The sequence below is a fragment of the Myodes glareolus genome, chromosome 14 (genome assembly GCF_982192425.1).
Source record: "Myodes glareolus chromosome 14, mMyoGla1.1, whole genome shotgun sequence".
Lineage (NCBI taxonomy): Eukaryota > Metazoa > Chordata > Mammalia > Rodentia > Cricetidae > Myodes > Myodes glareolus.
In genome coordinates this window covers 32,673,888-32,695,539 of record NC_142039.1, presented here as the reverse complement: position 1 = coordinate 32,695,539, position 21,652 = coordinate 32,673,888, and the positions used below count along the sequence as shown (strand labels likewise).

The 21,652-nt window shown below is 42.7% G+C and overlaps 2 protein-coding genes across 6 annotated transcripts in view; one reads left to right on the top strand and one right to left on the bottom strand.

The window, feature by feature from the left end:
• The window catches only part of Arid4b (AT-rich interaction domain 4B), a 118,175-nt gene extending 110,935 nt beyond the window's left edge, over positions 1-7,240 (bottom strand). For 3 of the 4 annotated variants that reach the window (XM_048461249.3, XM_048461251.3, XM_048461252.3), the window contains exons 1-2: positions 6,999-7,240; positions 6,177-6,231 (exon numbers count right to left, since the gene is read on the bottom strand). In XM_048461249.3, the coding sequence (XP_048317206.2) occupies positions 6,177-6,182 (6 nt within the window). In that variant the 5' untranslated portion in view covers positions 6,183-6,231; positions 6,999-7,240. Of the gene's footprint in view, positions 1-6,176; positions 6,232-6,841; positions 6,972-6,998 lie in introns of those variants that run through there. The other variant, XM_048461250.3, reaches the window with a different exon arrangement.
• A 370-nt stretch (positions 7,241-7,610) lies between these two features.
• Ggps1 (geranylgeranyl diphosphate synthase 1) lies at positions 7,611-19,103 on the top strand. 2 transcript variants are annotated; one of them, XM_048460921.3, is made up of 5 exons: positions 7,611-7,823; positions 12,221-12,322; positions 13,485-13,577; positions 15,548-15,618; positions 16,348-19,103. In XM_048460921.3, exons 3-5 carry the CDS (start codon positions 13,508-13,510, stop codon positions 17,107-17,109), a joined length of 903 nt encoding a protein of 300 aa, XP_048316878.2. In that variant the 5' UTR covers positions 7,611-7,823; positions 12,221-12,322; positions 13,485-13,507; the 3' UTR covers positions 17,110-19,103. The 2 variants fall into 2 exon arrangements, with proteins under 2 accessions (XP_048316878.2, XP_048316877.2); XM_048460920.3 differs by lacking the exon at positions 12,221-12,322.
• Positions 19,104-21,652: the final 2,549 nt, after the last annotated feature.

Genomic DNA, 21,652 nt, shown 5'->3' with positions numbered 1-21,652 from the left:
TATACACTCCTTTTTGATAGCAAGCATATCTTAACATATGGGATCCACAGATCCAGGAATTTCTACCTGTTTGATTCACTGATATATCCTAAAACAGTTAGACCAGAGACTAGCACGCAATAGCATTCAGTAAATGATGAGTGAATTTTTTTTTTAAGTCTCCAGGGTCTTAATGGCCACTTGTCACAACACAAACACCTGAAGGTAAATATTCAGCATTCAATAGGTTATCACAAGTCATACCCCCTGAAAAGGAAAAGGTTCACTCCTAGGAGTCAACACACTGAAAAATAAATATTCACTGGGATATTAAGATCCCTCTGCAGATAAAGGCACTTGACACTAAGCCTGAATTTTATCCCTGGAACCCCACATGGTGGAAAGAGAGAACACACTCCCACAAGTTGATTTCTGACTTCTAACATGCAAGCTATGGTGTGCATGTCCACACACACACAAAAAAAAATTTTAATGCAATAAAAATTTTAATGTATACATATTTATGTTCAAATAAACACATATGAATAGGCACATCTAAGGATGTTCGTCGTGGAATACATGTATGCAAACAGAAAATAAATAAATATTACAAACCTTTAAATAAAAACATTTTTAGCAGGGCGGTGGTAACAGACACAAGCCTTTAAACCCAGCACTAGAGGCAGAGGCAGATCTCTATGAGTTCGAGGACACCCTGGTCTCCAAGCTAGTTCCAGAACACTTAGGCTACACAAAGAAAACTGTTTCGATAAACCGGGAAAAAAAATTAAAACTTTCAAAGATAAATTTATAGTTTGCAAATTATATCTCACATTTTAAAATAAAAAAAATCAAAATAACTGATTGATAGATTAACTCAATACTACTACTCACGAGGGCAGACTAGGAGTTGGGAATACCTTTTCGGGTGTACTTAATCTGAGACGTTCCATGTACTGACTACATAAAGCAAAGAAAGTTAACTGGAGGGCAGGTGTCTCAGGAGCGGCTCATATTAACAGCAACTAGGAGAACATTCACCTCCTATATCTAACATTTCTAATTCAATCAGCTCCATCTTCAATAATCTGGCTTTTCCTTCACTCTCTCCCAAACTCCCAGCTGACAGCTGTCTACTCCACTCTTACTACACTAGTCTACTCTCCTTACACCAGTTACTGTTCCATCCTGAAAGTATAGACCACATCACTTCACTCTTTAGTTCAAGACCCTCGGGGCTGCAGCAGTTCATTCGTTTACTCTAACAGAATACACAGGGATGGGTATTATAAAGTTACAAAACTTAGCCAGGTGGTGGTAGCACACACCTTTCATCCCAGCACTTGGGAGGCTGAGGCAGGTGGATCTCTCTGAGTTTGAGGCCAGCCTGGTCTACAGCGTGAGTCCCAAGATAACCAGGGCTACACAGAGAAAGAAAAAAGAAACAAAACAAAATGTTAGAAAACTTATTTTTAAAAAACTGCAAATTTATCACAGTTTTTGGAGACTGAAAATTCCAAGGCAGGCAGTCCCATGTTTTCAGCCATTGGTGAGGGCCAAATGAGAGCTGGGAAAATTAAAGTACGAAGGCTGGTGACCTGAATTTTATTCTCAGAACCCATATAGAGAAAAAGATATCCAACTACACCAAACTGTCTTCTGACTTCCAATGTTCACTCTGGCACAGAAGTGTGCACGTGCACACACACACATATATATACATAGTCTCTCTTTCTCTAATTTCCTTAAAATTAATTTTTAAAGTTTCATGTAGCTTGCACGTGAGTACCTGTTCATGTGTGAATGTGTATGGGTGCACATGCACTTGGGTGCATGCACACAGGTCAAAGGTGGTCATCAGGTGCCTTCTTCCATCACTATCTTTAAAAAAAAATTACATTTATTTATTTTGTGTGTGGTTAGGAGAGGAACATACATATGTGGAAACCAAAAAGATTACTAGAATCAAACTCAGGTTGCCAGGCTTGGCAGCAAACTGAGCCATCTTGCCAGCCCCTCTCCATCTTTTCTTTTTTAAGCAGTGTCTCTGAATCTGGAACACAGCAATTCAATTTGACTGAACTGGCTAGTTCACAAGCCCCAGTATCTCTTCCTTCTAGTGCTGGGATTACAAGTAAACACAGCCACATTCAAATTTTACATGGTTGCTGGGGTCCAATTCAGATGCCTCATGCTTGTGCAACTCAGTGTATGAACTGAGTCATGTCTCCAGGCCCCTCACATAGCACTTCAGGAAATTTTCAGACAAGAACTGTAACTCAATGGTACAATACTTGCTTACACGTATGAGACCCTGGCGGCTTCAACCTCATCACCTGGAAGGGAAGAGAGGTTTGTTCCCTCCTTCATCTTCTGTCACTGCTCTAGTCTCACCCAGCACAACCGCTGCTGTTAAACCATGAGATAAGATCTCATTAAACCACTCAGGCCAGCCTGGAGCTTAGTCTGTAACCTAGGCAGCACTGAATTTGCCATTCTCCTGCCAGGGTCTCCAAAGTGGGTGGGATAACAGGCCTGGCAACACACCCAGCTGCAACAAACCTAAGTTTCCATATATACCACCCTCCTTTGTTCCTTTCTGCCCAGTGTCTGTTCCCTTGTATCTGAAATGCTTTTCCCTTTAACACTCACCACTGACGTTCACTATCCCAGAAAACTTTCCATGACTCTCAGCTGCCCTTCCACAATATGTACTGCAATGGTCACATGGTAGAACAAATACTCTGAAAGTGCTTTAGTTTTAAGTGTCTTCTACTACACTGAGAGCAAGCCAAATTGCTGATGGTACCTCATTACACTGGCTGACACATGGAAGTAGTTCTTAAATGATGATTTATTTCAAAGAAAAAAAGAAAAAGAAAAAAGTCAAGGCAGAAAAGGAAGCAAATGAAAAGGAGGAAAAGAAAGAGCATGCACTCATACCCAGAACTGAAAAGCAGGCACTTACAACTAGTGTGTCTGCACGGTCTAGGCCAGTACTCACTGAGAGACAAGGATACACATGAAAAAGCCCAAACTCTGCAATCTAAATCACTCATTCCCTAAACATTTTTATGTCTAAGCCACACAAGCCCACTACCTCACTCTACAACTTACTACAGTATATTAAAAATGTTGGTAATATGCACAGTATAAAAAGGAGAAACATTTTAATTACAAAAAAAGTAGGAATTTGATGTAATTAACTGTAATTTTCATAGCCTATCTCCTAATGTTATCACATTAATGTTGAAAAGTCTATCAACCAAAAGTATGAAAAACAACAGAAGGGCTATTGAGATGGTCAGCAGGTAAGGGCCCTTACTGTGGGGCCTTTTGACCAATCCTAAGAACTCATTTGGTGGAAATCAAAACTCAACCTCCATAAACTGTTCTCTGACCTCATGTAAGTGTATACGCATACAAATAAATAAATGTTAACATATGTGTCAAAAAGAAAAAACAACAGGACACCAGAAACTCCTACCTAATAGCAGTGTCCATAGTAACAGTCACATCAATCCTAAAGCAGGCTGCTTTTATGTGACAAGGCACAGTTCTCACAAACAGACTGCAAAAACAATCTTCAGACAGAGCACACTAGTAATGACCAGGCTTTGTGTAAATTAATTTTTGAAGGTTATACCATAAGAAAACTGCTTCTAAAAGCCAGTTAACATTTAAAATAGCATATAGACTTTTTTACATTTAATGACTTTAGGCAGAGACCAAAGAATATCATTACCTCAATACACTGCCACAATAAAATTCCTAGTCACTATTAATAAATGTCACTAATAATAATTCTAACTTTAAAAGGCTTGATTTAAAGATTTGTTGGGCAAGATTCAGCAAACAGCATAGAATCACTCTACGGCTCAAATGTTGTTCACACATACACACACACACAAGCTACATGAAACTTTTTATTCACACACAGAATTGGGCCGGACATATGCAACACTGAATACCTTTTCTTCATTTTATATTATTTCTTTGGTAGCCACATTTATGTACCCCAGGCTGGCCTCAAACTCACAAAGATCTACCTGCCTCTACCTCCTATGTGCTGCAATTAAAGGTATGTGCCCTCTTTATTTTAAAGATTTATCTTTATTTATGTGCGTGTGTGTGTGGAGAACAGAAGTGGGTGAGTGACAGGTAGCTGTAAATAAAGTATAGGTGCTGGGCACTCAACTCCCATGAGGAAGGGCAACAGGCCTAAACAGTGACCCATCTCTCAGGCACTCAGGAAGAATTTGTCTTTTACACATTAGAAATTAATTGTAAAAAGTAAGATTTTTAATACTAGCAATTAGTAATAAAGTCCCCAAAATTTCCTAAACTAAAAACAAAAAGTTCTTTATAAAGTTGAAAATGTTTTAACAACTTTTTTAAACACTTCTAATAGTAAGTACCTTTACTTTAAAGATAGTAACAGATCCCCAAAATACTGCATTTGTCTAATACCATGAAACTTTTAAGGCTAAAGTTTCCAGCATACTTTCTTTTCATTTCTATTTTGATTGCTTATTGGAGACAGTTTCATGTGGCCTTGGCTAACTCAATGGCTAGGTTAGGCCATAGCTGACTGTGTATCCCAGGCTGGCCTTGAACTACTGACCCTCCTTCCACTGCTGGGATTAATATGCATGCACCCTCACACCAAGTTCCTCTTTTCCTTTCTTTTCTTTTTTTTTTTTAAACAGGAAAAGTGATAAAGAGAAAAATCTACATCTTCAACTTACATAGCCCTTTCAGACAAACACACTCTAAAATGTGTCAGGCATTACAATGGGAACTGTGAGATTATAACATTCTGAAAATTTATTCATCTTCCAAATATATTATACATGTATCAGTCAAATTAAAATTTTTTTCTTGTTTTCATCCAACAGCAAAGCAGTTCCACACTTTCCTAAAAAGCTCACTTTTCACTGTTTTCACACAGTTGTGCGTCTGTGACTAACAAAGGGTTTTGTCTCTGACAGGTCACTGGCTGTTTTCATTCACATGAAAGCAAGACAGAACTCAGTAAATAAAAACCAAGCCCTAAACAGAGTCCTAAACTCAAAAAGAAAAAGTCTTTAATAATGGGCTATATACAACAGGCAAATAGTTAAGTAGCAAGAGCATTTGCATTGTCTATAAACAGAATCAACAGAAGCTTTGGGAACTGTACCCACTTGCAGTCCTACAAAAGCAATCTTCACTCTGGAAACAGTGAAATTAACAGGAAAAAAAAAAGAAGAAGAAGAAGAAATCTAAAAGAACTGTCCAAAGTTGATGCTATTTACATTCTAACATGCTACTGGTTACATTTCAATCCGGTTAAACACACACTACCACCATTTTCAAGCATATCTGAATTTGTAATGAATTTAAAGAAAACAAACTCTAGCATCAAAATTCCATCAGTTAAATCTAGATATATCAAATAGCCAAAGTTTTTCATACCAATGTAATTTTAAAAAATTTACGAACTCCATAAAATGACAAACAACACCTGTACTTTTATTGCTCTGATTTATTCCACCAATACAAACTACTTCGACACGTATCTCAGAAGCTATTCTGCAGTCAACATGTTTACTTCAGAGGAACCTGGCCATCAGTTTTCCATACCACACGCCATAGCAGAGCACGTGACAACTCCAAGACCCAGAACACCAACATAAAGAAAAACGAACCACACAACCCTAACTCCCTGCAATACAGGTGCAACAGGCCAAATCGGATCTCTAAAGGTAAAGTGCACCAAACTGCTTAAACATCTTCAAGAGTATTTCGGCTTTCTGCTTAAAATTCACGGTTCGAGCCATACAATCAAAGGAAATTTTCTTTCATCAGTATTAACTGAACAGTACTGTTTCAAGAGTCGGGTTACTAGACCAGCTTTCTGTTTCACGATTTAAGACGCTCTAATTCGGGCAGTTTGTTCGTACGTTTCCCATGCAAAAAAGGCGCTGTTCTATTGGGGAGCCGCACAGCTTTGGGGAGATGGCTCTGAACTGACTCCACAACTCCACGCCACAGCCCGTGGATGTTCGCACCACCTGACCCTCTGTCTCCCGGGAAAGCTCCGCACCGAGCCACTCCACACACCTGCCGCTGCAAAACTCGCAGGCCCGCCACAGCCACGGCCCCTACACTTCCTGAATTCGAAAGCCACTCAAGCTGGTTGAGTGACGCCTTACCTTCATGGTGACTCTGGGGCCGCGATCCCCACGGCGACACCAGCTTCACCTGCACCTGGAAGGGAAACAAAGACACCCGGTCAGTACCACTGGCACCCCCTGCGCCGTCGGGGCGGGGGCGGCACCGACTGGGGCCAGGAGCCGGAGCAGGCACGCGCCATCCCAGAGCCCCTACCGCCCCCACCGCCCGCCGCCCCATTGTCGCGACTCCACGGACTTTTCCCCGTCCTCCACGATGACGCCATTTCTGTCAGAAAACTCACAACAAGCGCAGGGTCCGGCGCGGCCTGGAGCGCGGCTGCAGCCGTCCAAGCCCACGGAACCGCGATGCCCGGAGCCCCAGGACTGAGCCCCGAGTGAACCGGCGGGCCCCCGGGCTACGGCGGCTCGGCCCCACAGAACCCGACCGCGTCCCGCCCCGAGCCCAGGCCCACAAGTGGGAGCCGGGGCCAGGCACCGAGGACGTCCAGCTCGCAGCCTCACGAGCCGAGGCCGCGGGGCCCCACGGTGCGGCCCGGGAAGGGCGGCTCCGGTTCCGCGCCGCGGGGGGCGGGGGTCCCGGGAGGCCGAGGCCCCGCTGCGAGCGCCGACTCAGCCCAGTTGCCATCTGCCCCGCTGCGCGGCCCGGCCCGGAGCTTCCCCCCCACGAAAAATAATGCCCCTACCTCCGGCGCAGACGAGGTCCGAGCCCTGCGGCCGGAGTACCCCGCTCCGCCTCCCCCCCAACACCAGCAGGCCCGGGGGAAGAGATGGCGAAGAAGCTGCGGGTCCGCCGGCGGCCGGGGCTCCGGCTCCTCCTCCTCCCGTGGCGGCGACTGGTACCTTTGTTTGGCGGCCGCTCCGGCTCCCTCGCGGGGGGAGGGGGGGCGACGAAAAATCCCTCCCAGACGGAGGTCCGGGGCCCCGGTCTCGAAGCCCTCCCGAGGACCGCGGCCGCCGACCTTCTGCGGCTCCCTCCGGGCAGACGTCCAGGTGGTGGCCGTCGCGGCGGCAAGCTGTGGCTCAAGACTCTCCCTCAGCTCCGGCGCCCGTGCTCCTCACTCCGGACTCGACTGACGGGCAAACATCGCTTCCCCCCACCCCGGCCCCCCCTTCCCCTTCTCCCCTCCCCTCGGCTCTTTTCCCCTCCCCTACCCCTTTCCCGGATGCCCCTCAGACGATCGAGGATTGGCTAGGATTCTTTGGAGCCCGCCTCCTCCCAGTTTTTATTGGTTTGAGCGATGCAAACAACGACGCCATTTTCCCACCAGTTCTATGGAAACAGAAAGTTATGCCTCAATGCTCCCTGGGATTTGTAGTCCACTCTTCCGAACCAATTGGCAAACTCCCGGACGAAAGAACTACCAAAACCGCAATGCCGCTTGCCTGCGTTCGACAAGAGCGGGGAGGGGAAGGGGGCGCGGCCATAAGGCAGAGGGGAGGTGGCATACGACGCCTGCGCAGTGTGACAGGGATGGCGTATTTTCTTGCACCGAGTAATGCGGCGTCGCTGGCCGCTAAGGAGGGCGGAGATTTCTGTGGTGAAGTAGGGGGAGGGCTCCAAGGAGGCCTCGGGAAGAGCCGGGGTCTGAACTATAAAGAGAGAAGTTGATGTGAGCACTGCTAGTCTTGGACCGGCGACTTGAAGTCTGAGATCATCGTGGAACCGTGAGCAGCGGCGCGGCGGCAAGCGGGGGGGACCCGGATGGGGAGCAGGGGAGGGGGCGGTACCGAGGAGGAGGAAGAAAGGAGGGAGAGGACCCGGATGCTGACCCGACTCGGGGTGACTGGCAGCCGGGTGCTGGGTCGCGGGGGAGGCAGAGGGGGCTCCGAGGAGCGGAAGGGGCACCGATGCGGCTCAGGGGAGAAGCTTGCCTCTGAGCTTATTACTCCACTGCCGGTGTGGAGCCCTTTTTCCTCCGAGCCTTCACTCCCCGGGCTTAGAGTGAAAAGGGGTCTTGCTGTGCGCATCACAGCTATGTTTCTCGGTGGCCCATATCTGTTTAGCTAGTTTCAAACCATAGCATGCCTATAAAAAAGAGAGAAATACTCTACATGGGATTTTCAATATTTGTATGCGGGCTGATGCGCTGAGTTTATCCTCTGAGGTGTTGGGAGAAGCGTTCATTCAGTCCTCGGGTGGAAAGTCCTCCGGGTGGACCTTGTGCAACTTCCTGAACGCAGCTGGTCAAAGTGAAGCGTGATAGAAGGATGTGAATTAGAGCTTTGGCTTAGGGAAGTATAGAGAGGTTTTCCTGAGAGAGTGAGGATAGAGCTTGGCTGAAGAAGCCAGCAGAAGTTACTAAGGGAAGAGCCTAAAGGAAAGGAGAGTCCAGAAAGAACGTGTTGGAAACCGTTTCAGAAGGCTTTCCCAGTATGAAGACTGAGGCCCAGAGAGGTTAGGCAGGCTGGTTAAGACATTTTGATTGATCCAGCACCCTGGAGACTAGATCAAGAGGATTACTGTATATTTTAGGCCAGCCTAGACTACACGAGACAATCCTGTCACCAGAAAAAATAAATAGATAAAACAGGTTTTATCTGCTCTTAGGGTCCAGTGAACAACAAGGTATCTTGGATTCCCAACTTGAATTGCTAAAATAACTCACCCAAAAGTAGAGGAGTTTAGCGTTGTGGTGTTGACACATTCCCCAACGCCAGCCTGATCTCCATGAGTTCCAGGCTAGCCTGGGCCACACAAACCCTGCCTCAAGAAAAAGAAAATGGAGGGAGATCAGAGAGGCAGCTGCAATAGTATTTCAACAGGGGAAATGATCTGGTTGCATGAATATTCACTAATCCAGTCTTCGAATAAATTTCCAACAGCTTTTGAGAGTAGGAAAATGGTATCAGATTCACACTGAGGCATTCTATTATGAGCCCACATAAGATTAACTGAGTTCATGCCACTTAGCACTTAAATTTCAGTGTAGTCATGAAAAGCTGAAAATTCTAACTATAAAAAAAGTCAAAAATATAGAGACCTCTTAAACTGCCTTAGACTCTTAAGAAAGTGCAGAGCAGATTGACTCTCAGTACTTACGAACACTGAAGTTCTCATGTTTCTCCGTTACTGTGAATACTATTTGTAAATACTTTCTGGGAAGGGAACATCAATTGATTTATATGAGTACTGTTAAACTGTGAATGAGCAAATGAAATACCTTTTTAATTCATCACTAGTAGAGAAATATTAAAGATTTTTTAAAACGACTTCGGTATTTCAGAAGGCAGAGGCAGGCCTAGTCTACAAAGTGAGTTTCAGGGAAGCCATGCTCTGTTACACAGAGAAACCCTGTCGGGAGGTCGGGGAAACAATGTAACACATTAATAGTTAAAGGATATGTCATTTTTAATTTCTGTGCAGAATATTCCTGCTATTGACCCAGAGGCAAATTCTTGAAGGTGACTTCGTTATTTTAAGTTAGGTCAAATGTCTTTTCCAGAATACTAACAAGATAGCAGCATGCTTTTTGCTGCCACCCTAATTAAGAAGAAATGGCTACTAGCAGGTTTAAAAAGAAGAGTGTATAGAAGATGTTTTGGGGACTTGAGGATTTGGTTTAATGGTAGACCACGAGCAAGTGCAAGGCTGCAGACTTCACCCAAAACAAAAAAGAACGGTTATTTCTTACCATATCTTTCAATGATCCATTGCCAACATTATTTGTCTTCCTTCTTTGCATCTTCTTTATTTTTATTCTCTAAAAACAGAGTAGCATATTCAGCATTCACATCTGTAATCCCACATCCCACCTCTCTAGCAAGATGAAGAGCTCAAGGCCAACCTGGACCGCATAGGGAGTTCCAGACCAGTCTAGAATACATAGCAAACCCATCTTGGGGGAGAGAAAAACGTTGCTAAGTTGCTTTTTGAAATATTTCAAAATATTTTGTGACCATCCTTTTCCTCGTAAAGTTCTTCTTAACAGTAACTACTGGTCAAGGCTAATGGAGAACTTTACCTTAGGAAGTAAGGGATTGAGACATGTTGTGTGGCCCAAACTGGCCCAGAACTCGTGATCTTTCTGCCCTTTCCCAACTGCTGGGATTACAAAGATGTTCTACTACATTTGGCTAGAAATTTTCTATTAAGAAATTTCATCTTAAATTTTCTATTTAAGATGCTACTCTCTGAATTCATATTGCTTTGGTGGGTTGCTGATTTTTGTTTGTGTGTGAATTATTATTATTATTAAGAATTAACTACCAAAAACATGGACTCTTGAGACTGGAGAAATGGCTCAGTAGGTAAAGTGCTTGCTGTGAAGTCATGAGGACCTGTGTTTATTTCTGGTATCTATATAGCTGGATATTGCTGCACATACGTGTAATCCCAGCAATGGGAAGGCAAAGACTGGGGGATCTCTGAGGCTTGCTAGCCTATCAGTCTAGCCAAACCAGCAAACTATAGCTTCAGTAAAAGACTCTATTTCAAAACATAAAGTAGGAAGATTAAAGAAGTTATCCAATGTCAATCTCAAGATTCCACATGCACCACTGTGGTGGTTTAAATGAGAATGACCCCCCCCCCAAAGTTGGTGGAACTGTTTTAGGAAGGATTAGGAAGTGTGGACTTGGAGGAAGCGTGTCTCTAGAGGTAGACTGGGGTTGCAAAGGCCCATGCCATTCCTGGTTAGCTTTCTGTCTCGGGCTTATGGATAAGATGTCAGCTCTCAGCTACTGCTCTCGTGCCATGCATGCCTGCCTGCTTGCTGCCAGATCTCCTTCATCATGTTCATGGACTCGCCCTCTGAAACTGTGAGCGAGCTTCCAATTAAATATTTCTTTTCTAAGTTGCCTTAGTCATAGTGTATTTTTTGTTGTTATTGTTGTTGGGTTTTTTTGTTTTGTTTTTATTTTTGAGGCAGGGTCTCTCTATGTATCCCTGGCTGTCTTAAAACTATGTAGACCATACTAGCTTTGAACTCACAGAGATCCCCTGTCTCTGCCTCTCCAGTGCTGCGAATAAAAGTGTACACTACCACACTGGACTGATCATAGTATCTCTTTACAACAATAAATCAGTAACTAAGACAACCACACACACACACACACATACAAAATGTTTTCCAGACAGGAAACAGTGTAACAGCTCTGGCTGCCCCAGAACTTGCTTTGTTTCTGACCTTGAACTCACAGAGATCTGTCTGCCTCTGCCTCCCAAGTGCTGGGATTAAAGGTGTGTGCCACCACTGCCCAGTTATGAATGCTTTTTACGTCGTCTTTTCGCTGGGCATGGTGGTACATATGTAATTCTAGCACTTGAAGACTAATAAAGGATTGATCTTTCTAGAGGAGCCTGAACCACATTGGGAAATCCTGCCTCAGAAAGCAAACAATAAAAAATTGTGGGGGTGGGGGTGTGATTCTAAAGAGCAACCTGAATATAAATACATCACTCTCATTCCTTAATTTCTATTTGTTATCGGTCTTCAATAAAGAGTTACAAACTGAGGTTGTGGGAGAGATGGCGGAGTCAGTAAAACATCTCTGAAGCATGATGATTAGCCGAGTTTCACATCCCCCCATCTTTAACCCTAGCACTAGGCTGAGCCAGAACAAGCATATCCCAGGAATTCATTGGCCAGCCAATCGAGCTAAGTTGGCAAAGCCTGGGTTCAGGATGGACCCTGTCTCAAATATAAGATGGAAAATGATTGAAGAAGACCCAGGGGTATATAGCATCTATACAAACATGCACTCACACACATGAATACATGAACACACATAATTTTTGTTTATCACAGGTATTTATTGTGTGCGTATGTGTGAGCATCCACATGCCACAGTGGAGGTCAGTGTAGCTTTCAGCTCTTGACTCACTCTTCTTTTAGTCTTGTGTATAGAGTCAACAGATGGCTCTGGGTTAAAGGTTTGCCACAGAGCCTGACAGCTTGAGTTGTTCTGTTCATGGATTCTCATAATGGAAGAGAATTGACTCCCTCTTCGAGGACCATCACAGGTGCCTTCCAATTCCAAAACCTGTGACATGCAGCTAGTAGCTCTTTGACCAGCAATAACCCTGAACTGCCATTATGTAACCATTTTATATCTGGTTTTAGATTTACAAATACACTCTGAATCTATAAAAGATCGTTAGAAGAGGGCTTGTGATCCTGAAAGCCAAAGAAGATACAACTCATAACACCTGAAGCTTGCCAGAGGTATCATGGTTACTAGAAAAGCCTTTAATCCAGCACTGGGGAGGCAAAGGCAGGCAGATCTCTGACTTCAAGGCCAGCCTGGTCTACCAAAGTGAGTTCCAGGGCAGCCATCTTGTTACACAGAGAAACCTTATAAGAACTTTAAAAAACGTTTTTAAAAAAATGAAAAGCAGAACCTCCCAGGAGAAAAGTAGACATAAATATTTGCAAAGAAACAGGAGTAAAGGAAGCCCCTGCAAAGACCATGATTGAAGGCAAGGTGGCATGCTCTGTAACCCCAGTATTTAGGAGGAGAGGCAGAGGAATCAGGAGTTCAAGGCTAGCTGGGGCTACATAAATCTTGTCTCAAAAAATACATTTGTACCTATATGCCCCAGTTTATATTCTAGGAAGTATTGAAATAAAGGAAAAATTCAAAATAATGAAGCACTACAAGAAATTCTTAAATAAAATAATCGTATTAAATTAGAATGCATCTTAAAACAATTTCCAAAATTTATTAATTTGAGAAAAATGTTCTTCACAAATTACAAAGCATATCTTAATATTCATAGGATATTTGTAATATTCATAGAAAAATATTTGTGCCGGGCGGTGGTGGTGCAGGCCTTTAATCCCAGCACGTGGGAGGCAGAGGCAGGCGGATCTCTGTGAGTTCGAGGCCAGCCTGGTCTACAAGAGCTAGTTCCAGGACAGGCTCCAAAGCTACAGAGAAACCCTGTCTCAAAAAGCCAAAAAAAAAAAAAATTACAATTTAGTAGATTTTAGTATAGTCACAGTGTACAGCCATAACCACATTCTACTAACATTTTGATCCTATACACACATACGCATCACATACGTGTGAGTGTGTGCACATACCTTCATTATTCATTAGTAACAGTCCTTAATTTTTCTGAGCCAGAAACCACTAACCTGCTTTCCCATCTGTATAGATTGCCTGATTCAGAGCATTTCCTATAAATAGATCATGCAGCATGTTCTTTTGTTACTGGCTCCTTTTGCTTTACATAATGTTTTCAAGGTTTTATACCTGTAATGTTTTGCTATATAAATAAAATTTAAGGTCTGTCTTTCAAAAAACACCTTGATAAAAATTCATTTGCAATCTAACAGATAATTTGATTCATGAGATCATTTTTATATTTCTCCTTTTTAACAGGTCAGCTTTGAAATTTATAAAATATGGAGAAGACTCAAGAGAAAGCTGAAAGAATTCTTCTAGAGCCCTATAGGTACTTACTTCAATTACCAGGTAACAAAGAGTTCAGTTATTGTCTGTTTAGCATAGTTTTCAAAGAGTAGTGTTTGTTTAAATGTTAGCAACAGGAAAGGTTAAAGTTAAATGGTTCTTGAGACCTTCTATTTGAAGCAATACCATTATAAGAGGAATTATTCAAAGAACTATATAATGAAAATGTTTTTGTTTTGCTTTCTGTTTTATTGAGACAGGATCTCCTTATCTCCTAAACTGGCCTAGAATTTATTAAGTAGCCTAGGTTGGCCTGTAATTTGTGGTGAACCTCCTGCCTCTGCTTTCTAAGCACTGGGATTACAGGTGTGCTGTGGCCAATCCTAAAAAGTTACTCCTTTTTTCTTTTAATTACATCTCTTGGGGGAGGGGGGTATGTGCACATGTGTGCAGATGCCTGTGGTCAGAAGAGGGTGTTACATCCTCTGGTGCTGGAGTCACAGCCAGCTGTGACCTACCCGTGATGTAGGTGCTAGGACCCAGACCAGGTCATCTGCAAGACCTTAACCCTTAACTCATTCATAATCACTGAGCCATCTGCCCAACCCAACTCCCAGACTGAAACTTAACTTTCTTTCCCTTTGATTGTACGTGTATGGAGGTTTGACTCTGTGTGTGTGTGTGTGAAGTTACAGTTACCATTCTGAGCCATCTTGTGTATGCTTGGAATCAAACCTGGGACTTCTGAAGAAGCAGCAAGTGCTCTTAACCACAGAGCCGTCGCTCCAGCCTCCAAAACCTAACTTTTATATAACCATTTTCTTGAACCTTGTTCTGAATTTGCTGTATTAGATATGCATGTGATATTTGTACTAAATGAATTGGTTGTGGTTTTTTCTTAAATCTATCATGGCTTTATGTTTAGGCCAATTGAACTTCTACTGGCAACTACTACCTAAAGATTTTTCTCAAGCTTTCCATGTGAAAAAGAAAATGCCATTGGAAAACTAGCGGTTGAAGTTTTGTGTGACAGATAATGCCAACTAATTGTCCCCGAACAGGCTTTGTTTTTCAGAAAAAGAAAGAGATTAATGACCCTTCCTAAAAATGACCCTTCTACCCCCAATTCAGTGCCCATTCCACCCTCAAGTTAAGACTAAAACTCCCTGAAGTGGTTTAGACTTTCTTGTTGGCCGTCACTTTAAAAAAAGCTGTGCTTTTTTACCTGTAATCGTGTGGTGTGGGTGTGTATGTCTGAAAGAGAGAGAGCGAGCGAGAGCGCAAGCAAGCGCGAGCGTGCTGGTGTGGGGTGTATGTGTGCCTGAGTGTGGGTGCCCACAGAGGACTAAAGAAGGGTTTGGGTCTCCTGAAGCTGGAGTTAGTGAGCCACCTGACATGGGTGCTGGGGACCACACTTGGGTTCTCTACAAGAACAGCGAGAGCTCTTTAACCCTGAGCCATTTCTCCACCCACCCAAGTGTAGTTTGAATGATAACATGAAGAGAGTGGATCCAGCCCCACTATGTCCTTTACAATGGGGATTCTGAGGGGTGTTCGGCAAGGAAGGAAATGGATTGATGTAGATGTGACTGTCTTATTATATCTGATCAGTTTTGAAGCAAGTTTATCGATTTTTTTTTTTTTTTCGAGGCATGGTTTCTCTGTGTAACTTTGGAGCCTGTCCTGGAACTTATTCTGTAGAACAAGTTGGCCTTGAACTCAGATCTTGCCTGCCTCTGCCTCCCAAGTGTTAGGATTAAAGGCATGTGCCAACACCACCTTGCCTCAATTTTTCTTGTAAGCACATTTTGGAGGCTAATGAAATGACTTAGCTGGTAAAGGTTCTTGTCACCACACCTAACATCCAACTTCTGTCTCCTGGATCCATATACTCCTACAAGCTATCCTCTGACCTCCACAAGTGCGCCATGAAATACGCATGTGCATACAAACAAACTAAATTAAATGTTTCTTAAAATTATTTTTTACTTATAATAATGTTTTATTTGTCATATTCTATGTTTTAATTACAGGTAAACAGGTGAGAACCAAACTTTCACAGGCATTTAATCACTGGCTGAAAGTTCCAGAAGACAAACTGCAGGTATCTAAGCAGTCTGTTTTGTCTCTGTTTTGTCCTGCTGTTGGTCTGGTTCTGGGCTTTGAGCTTGCTGGGCAAGTGCTCTGCCACTAGGTCACATCCCTGGCCCTTAGGCAATTCTAATCTTATTCTTTATTCTTCATTAATCAAGGAATTAGTAAATATAATGTAAAAATGCTCCTTATTCTGTTAGTGTTTATGCAATATTATTTATCGAGGCATTAAGACAACTGAAACTTTAATAGTTTGGTAATGTCTTTAAGTACAACCTGTTTTAGTCAAGCATGTATGTACTATGGTGGTACAAACATGTAATCCCAGCCCTTAAGAGCTGGTTACATAGGGAGACTGTGTCTCAAAAAAAAAAAAATCTGGGCTGGAGTGATGACTCTGAGGTTAATTAAGAGCATATATTATTCTTGCAGAAGACCTAAGTTCAATTCCCAGTACCCACCCACCTCAGGCACCTCACAACTGTCCATAACTCTAGATCCAGGGGAATCTAGCATCTTTGGCCTCCAAGAGTACCTGCACTCACTTGCACTTACTATACACAAATTAAAAATAATAAAAGTAAATATTTTTTAAAATTCTCTGTGTGTGCATGTACACATGTGTGTGTGCATTAGTCTTTGTTTATATGTCTCTATGTGTTTGTCTATCCCTTTATGTGTGTGTTGTATGTATGTATGCTAGTGAAATGTTCTTTCTATTTTGTTTATTTTCCTCTAGATTATCATTGAAGTAACTGAAATGTTGCATAATGCCAGCTTACTCATTGATGATATTGAAGATAATTCAAAGCTCCGACGTGGTTTTCCAGTGGCACATAGCATCTATGGAATCCCTTCTGTCATCAATTCTGCCAATTACGTCTACTTCCTTGGCCTGGAGAAAGTCTTAACGCTTGATCACCCAGATGCCGTGAAGCTTTTCACACGCCAGCTTTTGGAACTCCATCAGGGACAAGGCCTGGATATTTACTGGAGGGACACCTATACCTGTCCCACTGAGGAAGAATATAAAGCCATGGTGTTGCAGAAGACGGGTGGATTGTTTGGACTAGCAGTAGGTCTCATGCAGCTGTTTTCTGATTACAAAGAAGACTTAAAGCCACTGCTCGACACACTTGGGCTTTTCTTCCAGATTAGAGATGATTATGCCAATCTACACTCCAAAGAGTACAGTGAGAACAAGAGCTTCTGTGAAGACCTGACGGAAGGGAAGTTCTCCTTCCCCACTATCCACGCCATCTGGTCAAGGCCAGAAAGCACCCAGGTGCAGAACATCCTGCGCCAAAGAACAGAAAATATAGATATTAAAAAATACTGTGTGCAGTACCTGGAAGACGTAGGTTCTTTTGAATATACTCGATACACTCTTCGAGAGCTCGAAGCCAAAGCCTACAAACAAATCGAGGCCTGTGGCGGTAACCCTGCACTAGTGGCTTTAGTGAAGCATTTAAGTAAGATGTTCGCGGAGGAAAATGAGTAATGGTTGCCCTTCTTCATTAGACTCCTAGCTTCTTTCAGTTTAAAACGGGGAGTGGCTTTCTATTTATCTTTTCAAGTACTAGTCTCCAAAAGGCGTAAATGAGGGTGAAATTGTCAGAATCCCTTTGCATAAGAATACAAACTTGAGGGCTGGAGGGATGGCTCAGTGGTTAAGAGACTGCTCTTCCTTCCGGAGGACCCAGGTTTAATTTTCAATGCCCACATAGTTCATCACCATTTGTAACTCCAGTTCCAATGGTCTGATGGCCTCTTCTGGCCTTTGCAGGCAGAAGGCATGCACATAATACGCAGACATACATGTAACCAAAACACTCATACATATAAAAATAGACTTTTTTTTAATTTTTTAAAAACACAAAATTGAAAGTATCAGGAGCCACAAACACGGGTCTTAGAAATGTCATACGCTAAATGTGACCAACTATCCCTACTACCACACGTGTTTTGGGTTTGTGAATAAAAAGAACTTAATCTTCCAAGAAACTTTCTGCTTCCTAACTGTATGGCATGTATGGTTCCCAATTCATTGATGCTTTAGTTCAAAACAGGGACTTCCTAGACAAATCTCTAAGTGACCAAAAGACCAACTTTCCCTAAATGATACTGCTGAGAGTATGTCAGTGTTGTCTTTGAAGGCCTGTACCAAAGTCTGAAAAGACAGTGAAAGCAGCTGGCACTCTCCCTACCCACTTTATTGTTTCCATCCTTAACACCCCACAAAATCTGGGTTGTTGTTTTTTTGTTTTTTTTGTTTTTACCAAGGAGGCTTTACACTTAATGAAGTTCACATCCTGGTCTCAATTTATTTTTTATTTGTCTGCTTTTGTTTGTGTGTGTGTGTGTTTTCTTTTAACATTTTTTTCTGACCCAGACTGATTAGTATCTGTGTATAATGTTGTTTTTATGAAAGAGGAAAATAGACAGAAAAAGTGTTTTGTGTACCTGTAATCTCAGCAATCCGAGAGAGACTCAGGAAGATCAGAAGTTCAAGGTTATTCCCAGCTATGAGGCTGAGGCCAGTCTGGGCTACATGAGACTTTGTCTCAAAAGGAAAAAAAAAAATATTAATTTTTTTTCTTGAGACAGGTTTCAAAATGCAATTCTAGCTGGCCTCAAGGATCAGAAGATCTACCAGCCTGGCCTCTGCCTCCTGAGTACTAGGATCAAAGGTGTGGCTCACCACGCCTGACAAAGAATGTGTAAGTCAGTTTATTTCCTTGCCTAATTCTGGCCTGGTACTAATTCATGGTTTTTCTGTCATTCTTGTCTTCACTTTGTCAGTAGCAGAAAGGCCTAATAGTGAATCAAAGACATTGTTAGAGCCATTTTATCTATATGTAATCAGACGTCCATCCTCTGCTTGGTCCATGGTCACAGCTGTGAATTCAGAAGAGAGCCAGAATGTAATGAGTAGCTCAGTTCACTTAATAAAATGATTTTACTTGTGCACACCTTTAATCCCAGCACTCTGGAGGCAGAACTCCATGGAGGCCAGCCTGGTCTACAGAGTGAGTTCCAGGATAGCCAAAGCTATACAGAGAAACTGCCTATAAATAAATAAATAAATAAATTATATATATATATATATATATATATATATATAGAGAGAGAGAGAGAGAGAGAGAGAGAGAGAGAGAAAGAGATTTTATTTGCTTAGATTTGTACTACAGTAATGCTTTTCCTGCCTAAGAGTCTTCAGGTATCCTCTTGGAGAGTTGGATTTTGCCATATCAGAAACCTCTTACTGCCCACCCAAGAGAGAGGGGGGGTTTCTCTGTGTAACTGTCTTAGCTGTCCTGGAACTTACTTTTTAGACCAGGCTGGCCTTGAACTTCCAAGTGCTGTGAGTAAATATGTCCTCTACCACTGCCTGGCTGAGACATTCTTTTTCATATTTTCTGTTTTATGCAGCTTCAGAAGAACATTAATTCTATTTACCAAATCTGCAAGAATAAAGGTCTGTTGTGCCATAAATCACTTAGCAAGATTTTTATTTCCTTAAAATGAGGCCTGGCTTTGTGATCTAAACTTTTGGCCTCATTATCATCCTTCAGCCTCTGGAGTAGCTAGGATTCCACTCCAGTCCCGGCTCTAACAACATCTTTGCTCATCTGTTCTCTCTCCCACTCTCCTTCCTCCTCCTCCTCTAACTTCTGTCCCCTGTCACTGCCCTGAGGAGCTCTTCAGAAGTCTTCCTGCCAGGGCTAAATGGACCTAGCCATCGCATTCTTTTGCTTCCTGTGTCACTGAGTGCTCTTAGGGAATGTTTTCTTGGCTGCCTCTTCTCCTGAGAAGCCTGGATTGTTTCTTTCATCTTCCTTTCTGAGCAGAAAGGGGGCTCCTTCATCTACCAATCCATTGTCCTCTAGTATCTTTTTCCATTTTCCAGCTACCAGATGTGGAGTCTCCTAACTTTCTTCACTTTTACTTCAAATCTGCTTTCTAGTCATCTGCCTTTTATCTCAAAAACAATCAAACAAACAAAAACCAACAAAACATAAACCAGAGGAGGTGGCACATGCCTACAATCTTAGCTTTTAGAAAGGAAAATTGAGATCAAAAGTTCAAGGTCCTTTCTGGTTGAATAGTGGACTGGGACTAACCTGGGTTTTTTAAAGAGTTTGTCCTGAAACCTTAGGCCAAAGGAGCTCCAGCTCAAGATTCCTTTCCCTTGCTACTCCTGAGGGCCTTGCCCTGTCCCAGGCTGTAATCCTTAGGAATTATCCTATGGTTAAGCCACGTGCTATGGGAAAGAGGAAAGAAATGTATATTTATACATCTTTAATCCCAGCACTCAGGCGGCAGAAGCCGGCAGATCTCAATGATCTAGTCTAAATGGAGTTTCAGGCCAGACAAGGCAATGTAGTGAGACTCAAACATTTCAAATACAGAAAAAAGCTCACAATGATGGACCCTGCAGTATTATGAGTTCATATTTAATATAGTTGACATTTTACTTTCTCAACCTGACCATCTCAGTGGCCTGTTATAATCTGCTGACCTGGTCTGTCACCTGGGTACTCTGTCCCTTTAAGAGACAAGCTCCACACACTCCCAACCTCCCCCACCTTCCTCCAAGGAAGGCAGATCTCCCACCTCCTCTGCAATAGTTCCCCCCCACACTTCTGAAGAGGTAGCTTCTGCCTCTCTTCCTTCACCCCTCCCCTTCTCCTGCTCCTCTTCCCTTCCCCATCCCTCCATAACCCACTAAATAAACTATACCCCAGTTCTCTGCATTGCATATTTGTCTGTCTCCTGCTGAGGCCTCAGGCGATCTGCCTGGGTACCTGCCCCTGGTCCCCCCACACCTTGGGACCAGCCAGTTATAAATGATAACCCGAACTGCAGACTCATTCTGCTCATCTCAATTCATATTTTCATATTTACATTGTTATGTTAAGACTTAGCTATAATATTAGGCATTTTCCCATGTATGTACAACTTGGTTAAAAGGTAAATACAAAAAAAAGTGATATAAATTTCAGTGTTAGCCTATGTGCAGTGATTCCTAACAGTTAATGGGCACTGACACAGAAATGCCTGGGAAATGTGTGTCATGTTTTTTTAATTTATAATTTATTTATATTTAAGTAGCCTTGCTGGCCTAGAGCTTGATAGGTAGATTTAAGCTCAGAGATCTGCCTGTTTCTATGTCCAGAGTACAGGGATTAAAAGTGTGTACCATCACTCTTGGCAAAGCATATTTTTTATACAGCACTACTTTAGAAGAATCACCAACTTTTGCATTGTTTATCATTGTTTATGATAAGCCTATACTTAAGGCTGTATCTGAAGAGATGATCCATGAAACAAGGTAGTTGGACCTCAGTTGTGTGAGTGTCTTAGTCGCTGTTCTGTCATTGTGAAGACACCATAGCCAAGGCAATTTTTATAAAGGAAAGCATTAGTTCCGCAACATGACAGGAGCAGCGTGGTGACAGTCATGGCTTTGGAGCAATAGCTGAGAACTACATCCTGACCTGTAGGCAGGAGGCAGAGCCTGGGGCTGGACTTTTGAAATCTCAAAGCCTACCCCAGGTGACACACTATCTCCAACAAGGCCTCACTCACCTCCTAATTCTTCTAGTTCTAGCAAAGAATTCTACTCCCTGGTAAGTATTCAGATATATGAGCCCATGAGCGTTATGCTTATTTGGACCACCACAGTGAGGTAGTTTAGTACTAATGGTAAGCAGTTAGAAGGAGTGTAAATCTTACTGAAACTTTCCCAATTGCTTAGTAGAAATTGTAAATTGGAAATAAACATTTGAGGACTGTTTTAAAGAGATTTGGTTTTGATGGATATTCTGACAAAAATGTCAGTGTTTTTTAAGTATGTAATGGTTTGTTCATCAAAGCTCACAGGTTCAGTCAATTAAAGAACTGGACATACATCCTAGAGCAAAGAGACTAGTGAGCTCTGGGAAACTCCCTTTCTCCACCTCCCCCACACTGGGGTTACAGGTGTGTGTCAACACACTCAATGTTTACATGGATCCTAGGATCTGAATTCAGGTCCTCCT